The sequence below is a fragment of the Teleopsis dalmanni genome, chromosome 2 (assembly GCF_002237135.1).
Source record: "Teleopsis dalmanni isolate 2A chromosome 2, ASM223713v2, whole genome shotgun sequence".
Taxonomy (NCBI): Eukaryota; Metazoa; Arthropoda; class Insecta; order Diptera; family Diopsidae; genus Teleopsis; species Teleopsis dalmanni.
The window spans coordinates 66,175,629-66,184,322 of NC_051847.1; the positions used below are offsets into that span (position 1 = coordinate 66,175,629).

General features: G+C 29.7%; 1 protein-coding gene across 1 annotated transcript in view; it reads left to right on the forward strand.

Annotated features, from left to right (window-relative positions):
* Window positions 1-8,375, forward strand: part of LOC119674748 (secreted acidic protein 2-like) — a 20,273-nt gene extending 11,898 nt beyond the window's left edge. The window contains exon 3 of the mRNA XM_038085904.1: window positions 8,253-8,375. Within this exon, the coding sequence (XP_037941832.1) occupies window positions 8,253-8,375 (123 nt within the window). The remainder of the gene's footprint in view (window positions 1-8,252) is intronic.
* Window positions 8,376-8,694: the final 319 nt, after the last annotated feature.

The window sequence follows — 8,694 nt, forward strand, 5'->3', positions numbered from 1 at the left end:
CTTTAATTGCTCCCTATAAGCCAAAACATCATAAAAACTTATTGTTCTTTTGATTATTGAATTAAGAATTTTTTATTATATGGCAAAAAAGCTATTTTTTTTTTAATAATATAGTAAATATTCACTATAATAATGTAAAGTAACAGTGAATAAATTTTAAAAACTAAAAGCAATTTTTTTAATCTAGTAAGTTCTTGGATTAATCATAGAGATTTTTTGAATAACGCCAAGTATTCATCAACAATGGTCTTCGGAAAAGTAAATTTCTTTTTTTGTTATATATGAACTATAATATTTGAAGCAGAATGGTCAAGAAAATAAACCCTGCCCACTTTCAACCATGGACCAATGTATTAACACACAAATCCAATGTAAACTTAGTTTACGTTATTCAAATTTAGAGTTTTATTTATAACATCAAATAAACTGATATATGTTAAAAAATACATATAGGATAGATCCCTGAAATTATTTGCGAAAACTAACAGACTTAGCAACATCGCGTTGTCAAATCTCAGAATGGTTACAGGCTCCTCGGGGAGGTATACAGATCAGAGATTAATTATTGCTTATTCTGATGAAGTGATGAACAATAATCCAGTCAAGGCGCAGAGAGAGGTTTTGAAGAATCCTCGCAGTTAATAGAGACTAAAAGTGCTCAGGTGCACTGACTCAACTAGCCTCAACATAATAATTAATTTTTTGTTGTTTATTCATAAACCACAATTTCACTTACTGTCCCATAAAAATACACAGTACTAACCCATAAAATACAGCTATATTAATTAACTATTGAAGCAAAAGAAGGTTATGACCTTAAAAAAAGCGGGATAATTTAACATATTGAAAAGCATATAGACAAAAGCACAAAACGTCATATGCCAACAGGAAATATGCGAAAATCGATCTAAATAATATTGATTATTATACAAATGTCTGTAATATAACAAATTTAAAATGAAATAAAATAAAGCTCAATTAATATTAAAAAGGAAATACTAAAAATAAATTATAAAAATGGGGAAAAAGAGTCAACATTCAACATTCAGAAGAGATAACTTGTTTTACAAAAATACTTGGACATTTGGGCCCTAAAAATGGTATCATTGTGATACCGCAGTTTTTAGGGAAATGATAACTATTAAAACGTTAAGAGTTGATTTTCCTTCACGGGATCGGAAAATCACATTGTCGCTTTCAGAACGCGTTTATTGTCTATATTGCTGATATTGGACATGGCAACTGTTAAAGTAAATTAAAAAAAGATACCGCTATTAGAAGCTGGAAAACCAGTGATCGTCTTCTGACAATCACCCGGCAAGGAAATAATGGATAAGCAACATTTCTCTTCTTCCCCGGCGACTGTAGGTTTTGGAATGTTAATTGGTGGACCAACCTAACAATGTGATGTGAAAGTTAACTATAAGACACTGTTTCATCAGTCAGGTGATTGCAACAGATATCAAGAGACGATGAATAAATTAAACACCAGTAATAAAACTGCCGTTGTAATGTCGATAAGACATGTAGTATATGTCAATATACCTCAAATACCTATATCACGCGAAGACGGAATTCAAGGAAAGCAACCTAAAGCATTAGCGTGCTCTGGAATGAATGTCACATCAAAAAAATTCTTGACATGAATTATAGGACCCTAGTCTGAAGTAATACTAAAGAAGTTCCATTGTAACTCAACGTCTCTAGGAATAAAGGGGAGCGGGTTAGTTCGTGAAAGTTGGGTATTCACTTTCCGTGATTTTAGGCTTTCTCCTCCTCCCTGCCACATAAAAGAAGAAAAAAAATGGAAAGAATATACCAAAAATTGCTTACATGCAACAAAAAAATGCTGCAATAATAGATTTATTTGCGATATATCATGAAATTAAAAATCTTATTAAATTTTAGTAGACTGATATGTGCTTAAATTATAAATATTCGATAAATTGCTTATTTTTTATTTAATTTTATTATCAATTTATTGTAAAAATCTTTTTTAATAGTAAAATTAACTTTATTATATCATTTTAAATTTTTATATTATTAGGAAATAGTAAAATCTGTGTAACTTAACTATACATATATATAGAGCTCACAGCTATGGCAATTTTGACGCTTACCTTAAAAAAATAATATTCATCAGTTTTATATTATCAAAATAAATTGTAAATACAAAAGCGTGCAGTTCAATGCATCCACATTGTCGTTGTAAGTGCAAAAAAAAAAATTAATAATTTATTCAAATATTATTCTGTTTATTAAAAACAAAATATAAAATATTCATCTATATTTGAATTAATTATTGAATTTTTTAGTATTTTTGTAACATGAGTCAGTTACAATTGAATCCATTTCAGTGAGCTTTTATGGAGAATTCGTTATTTTTCCTGGTCAAATCCTATAAATTTAATGTTAGTTTTAGTGCATTTTATTTCAATTAATTTTTCATGATATTCATTTACTTTATGTGCAATATTGAAAATCAAATTTTAGTGAATTTAATAAATTAATTTAAAATTTAAAATACTATATAAAAACTGAACTGCTTCCATTTATGCAAAGGATCTGCTATAAAGAATATTGTAAACTGGAAGAAAAATACTATTTGCATTATTTTTGATTTATACAAGATAATCAGTTAATGCCATCTTCATGGAACATATTTCTTTTTTGTTTTCAGTTCAATATTTATAAGTAAAGCACATAGGATGAGAAATATTATTATAGTTAATTAAGAAATTGTATCACATATATATGAAGTGCTTTTAGAAAGTTTTAATAATTTGAAAAATAATGTTAATATTATCTATTGGTTGTAATTTATATATGTAAAAATATGTGTATAAATATAGTTCAATAATTTATTTTGGGTTGAAGCTTCAACCTATCAAGTTTATTATCAGCTAAACTAGTAAGTATTACAAGTTTTTGTGGTATCTATTCGATTTTTATCCTACCAGTACTTACTTATGTGGCCATAACAACCCGTTACCGAGTTTCGGCCTGACGCAGCATGTCTCCCCAGGCGCCTCTGCTGAGTGCGCGCCTTCTCCAGTCTCGTATATCAAGTCCAGTTAGTGCTCCCTCAACTTGATCACTCCACCGGAGACACGGTCTACCTTTACGTCTTCTTCCGCCAACTACTGCTTCAAACACCTTTTTCGCCGGAGCGTCTTCATCCATTCTCACGACATGACCAAGCCAGCGAAGCCGCTGGATGTTAATGCGCTGAATTACGTCAATGTCGTGATAAAGCTCGTACAGCTCGTGGTTCATTCTAATGCGGTAGTCGTCGCCAACTCGTAGAGGACCAAAGATCTTACGAAGAACTTTTCTCTCGATCCTACCAGTACACTTCATGAAAATAATTATCATGAAAATCGAAGCAACTATAAAGCTTGGATTAGTTTGCGTAATCCCCCATTGAAACACGGATTGGTATTTGTCCATACATAGCAGTATTTCTGAAAGTACCAATATTACCGAATTGAAACAAAATCATACGAAAACACATATTCGTATAAATTTTCGAGTTTAATATTCAATATTTGAAGATATAATATCTCTTGAATCGTTATTAGAAGTTCGGTATGAACACGTGCATTCTACCCTTGTGTTAGTAAACCTTTATTCGTATATCAGAAACTAATATAAAAGTACATTGCCCATTGTACACAAACGGTTTAGATATGCTACACTGAAACACTGCTAGACATAAAATTACTTTGGAAACACTATATCAAAATTTAAAGTATATGTCTAGACTTGAAATACCAAATTATTGGACATAAAATTACTTTGAAAACACTATATCAAAATTTAAAGTATATGTCCAGACTTAAAGCACCAAATAATATACTAGATTATGGGATAGATTATGGAAAGGCAATTATCCCTATCCTAAAAATTAACGACTTTTCCATAAACAACTCCCTAACCAGCAGGCTGCCAATTTGCTCCTATATGTGTAGGCGTTAACAAGACCACCAAAAATATATCACCAATCTTTGTGATAAAATATAGTGCTAAGAGATGTGGCTAAATCTCAAAATTGCATCAGTTTTAGGAACAATTTTTATTGACTCCCAAATCACAAATATAGCGGCTTTCAATTCATGCAAGTGATGAAGCTCTGCACTTGTAAAACCCAAAAACTTGCCTAGAAGATTGATGAAGAGTAAATTGTTTGGTATAATAAAAGTACACTGTATTCGATATAGAGTATTGTTTTTATATGTATGTATACTAATAAAAATGTTAGAGAGGTTAAGGTAAGAGGCTGGTTGCACTAGTAAATAATACACACAAAGACTATATTTTCAAATTCTCTCGCTTGCCATTCTCTTTGGAGGTGAAGATCAGTCACTATGTAAACCAGCTTTAAAAAGGTTCTGTTAATAATAGAGAAGAATTCAGAGGTTCTTAAACTGCATGCACTGGATTTATCTATGATGTCAACTGAACAACCACTTGTAACGGAGGTACGGCACTAATACAATGCAAAAGCTTTAATTGGACTACTGAATCGAGTCGGCTTACAATATTACTATATACAGAAATTCATTAAACAGTTGCCAAAACAAAAAGGAATTAAGAATCTGTTTGTACAATTTAATTAATTATTATAATATTATTCACACAATATTTTATATAAATTTAACAAAATTTATAAAGTTTTTTAATAATATTCATTTCAATTAAATTTAACAAAACTGTTAACAATAATCACGGGTAAGTTAATATACTATTACTTAAATAAATAGTAAATGATTTTTTGTTTATCTCAAACTTTATGATATTTTTGTTAGTTCGAAATTTTTCCATATTTTTCCAAAATTTTCCACTTCAATATTAACTTTTCTAACAGCAAATCCACAATTCGTTTGTAGAGTTCATCACAAGTCCCATAACATTTGGGTGACAAAATATGTGGGGTATTTACCCTAATCTATTAAATGATTGTAACATGTTCATTAAATATTATAATGGAAAACGGAAAACGGAAAAGTATCTCATCATGAAAAAATAATTTATTATGATTGAGTTATAAAAACAAAACGACAATTGACATATCGTAATGTTTTAGAACCTCTAACTTCAGTCAGTAAATATTTGATTACGGATTTTTAACTACAATAAAATGCCAATATTATGTGTGATGTATATGTGAAAATATCAGTACATATATATGTATATATAAACATATACTCGTATATAAACACCGCAAATCATTAACAAATATACTTTACCGTATACGGACATGGTTGGTTGTGATATCGTAAATGTTGGCGAAATGCGATTATGCTACGCAATCATTTTCCCTTTGTAATTTAATGGAAGGGATTTGAAGCAATTTAATTGCTGAACAAAATTTATTCCTCATTTTTATGTGAAATTATTTATGAAATTATTTGTAGGAAACTTGTTAATAGCTAAGATTTATGGATGCGGTAAGAGTTATTAAAATATTTGTTTTAGAAATTTCAAAAACATTAATATATTAATTGCCATGAATGAGTCTATAATTCTTACTTAATTACGACTGAAACAAAAGAGTGGCTGTATATTTATGCTATAATTTATTAAAAATCAAAAGGATAAGAGTTTTAGGTATGTAGAGTAAAATATTTGAAATTGAGTTTAATAATCAAAATTTTAATTAAAATAATCAAATGTATTATTGTAGTGTTTTTTAGGCAGAAGTGATCACTATTAAGGAAGTTATAACTTGTCTGAAAGTGGATAATATATATAAGAGAGATATATAAATACTATCAGACAGTCAAGCTGCTTTAAAGTCCTTGAGTTCAGTCCAATTTACATCTAGGATGGTTTTTGATTACTACATATCTCTCAATGCAGCGTCGACGCTACCCAACATTTCTCTTATCTGAGTTTCCGGTCATAGGGATATTTTCGGGAATTACAAAGCAGACAAGTTAGTCAGAAAAGGTCCTTCAGGTCTTTACTCGGAACACCTAAACAATTTGTAGATGACAAGTTAAGTTAAGTCTTTGAATCCAATCTTACATAATATAAAAAAAATCATAATTAGTTTAAAAAAGATTAGTTAATTAAGGTACTAATACGACACCTATTCGAACTTTAAAAAATTTTAAAAATAGTGCAGTTTTGAAGAAAAAATAAGGATAGGGTATAACCTTTTTTGAAATTGGGCGGTACATATATAATAGCATCTAGAGGTATGATAAATATTAATTAGTGGGTTTTAACAAATCACCAAAAACTTGGAGTTTATAAATAAAAGTACATAATTCTAAATTAGTTTTGCTACATTTCTTTAAGATTATTGTGGTTTCTCATCACAGCATTTATTACAGTCGTTACAGAGACTTGACCAATAAGCTTAAAATATCTATTCAACTACAGAAACTCAATGAATTCGTTTTAACTGCAGAGGTTTCTTGCGAGGAATATGCTATTAAAACGGCGATTAATTACCTATTAAACAAACGGAATGATATTTATTGATCAGACATTGCAACTAATCAAGAGTTTTTTGATTTTTGACACTCCTGTAGCTTGCATTTTAATTCCGTTTTCATTCTAACGATGTATCGAAAATTATTAGTTATAACCTTTTAGACCAATTGAAGTTTTATATCATCTCTAACAAAAACTGTATACAATTAAACTTTTTTATTTTAAAATGAGATTAGGTTAGATATAAAAATGGGTTGAGAACTTATTACCATGTCACTGCATCCTTTAAGGATTATTGTGACATACCCACTTTAGTTTCATAGACGAGTAGCAGTTAGAGACCCCAATATGTCCTTTGGAGAAATGTTGTCTAATTCCATTATAAGTGGATAGGCAGTAGATAAGTACCGAAGTCTGAGTCTTCTGCTATTTGCTCTTCTTCGCAACACAATCTGCAGCTATCATCTCTTGTAATATCTACGTTTCATAGATGCTTTTTTACTCCGCAATGTCCAGTGAGAAACCCTGTGACAAGTCGGATGCCATTTTTATTCAGCATTAGTAGATCCCTATCAATCAGTCTGAGCCATTATTATTCGAACTAATTTGAATACTTTTTCTATTTGATAGGAACAAAACTTAATCTTCCTCAGTCCTCTCTTCAGTTCTTTTTCTCAGTGTAAACTCTAAATGGAACTAAGGAAATTAATTGAAGTGTTTTGAAAAGTAAAGCACATAAAATTGAAGTTAACATGAAAACATTAAACCTCAAAATCGACAGGAAGTCACACATATAAAAGCATAAACACTCAAATACACTTAATTATGCTATAAAAAAATGTAGTGCCTCTTAATCTATATGTCGGTAATATGTAGACGTGGGCCGGTGGAGGATGCTTGTATGTTGTACTCGTATTTTCCAACCATTCGAACAAATTTAATAATAATGAATATGCCACAATGATGTGCTTAAAGCTACCAAGTGCTGCGCTGGTGAGAAGGAAGTAGAAATTTGCCAAACGAAACGAAACTCATCAAAAATCGATGTGACTAAAATGTGGCGTACGGCATTAGTCCTGCAGGAAGTGTGCTTAGATGCTTATGACTACGCCAAAGGAACTTTTCAAGATATCTGCGAGAATGTGTGTGTTTTTATTATTTTCCCATTTGGTTGTAGCTTTATTAACATCAAATACTACTTTATTTTGAGAACGTTTAAGAGAGTAGGCATAAAACTTCGTACTGCCAATAAAGTCGACATAAATCCTGTCTTTAGGGCAGGACACAAAGTGCACGTTTGAGTTAAAGTTAAAATGTGCGTCTACATATATAAAAGAACTACAATATATATTTAACAAACATTCATTTAAGTTAATGTAAGTAGATATGTTAACGATATGTACATATGAATGCATAAGTGAAAGTTGTGGTATATATGAATGGCACATATGGTATTTCTTATTTGTACGCAACTGTTACAATGCCTATTTGTAGTTAAGTTGTTATATCTATATGTATGTATATGTATATGTATACATATATTGAATATTATAATTCTATGATAAATATTTTTAATAGAAACATTAAAGAAATGTTTCTTAAAACATTTAAACCCTGAAGCAGTAGCTTTACATAAAATGAATTTTTTAAATTCAGTAATTAAATCAATGGGTGGAAAATTTATAAATTATTAATGAATAAAAGTGGTTTAATATAACTAATTTGCTTTTGCATATTTAATGGAAATAATTAATTTTAAGTTTAATGATTAAATATAAAATTTATTGCTATTTTTCATTTATTTACAGATGAGCAGTGGCAAGAAGGACTCCATTGTCACAGTGGCAGCTTTAGGCAATTTCACCCATACGGTTGTGCGGCGCGCAACGGGAAGTGAGTATCATTTAATGGTTTATAATATTTACAAGTGAGCTTAATTAATACTGCATATACGTAAAATGATCAGAATGTTCGATTTAATTACATTAATTGGAAATTAATTATTTGATTTATATTTTAAAATTTAAAAACCATTGAAAACATTTAAAACATTAAATGAAGAATTTAAATAACTTTATCATCTCTTGTAAAATGACATCAATATAAAATAAATCAAATAGTAGACAAATAAATTAAATTTTGCAATAAATTTAAAAAATTTAAAAAGCTTAATTAAACATTCTACTGAGCACAGAGACAAGTGCAGACATCTCACTGCCTTTTAGTCACACATGACGAAAAATTATCCCT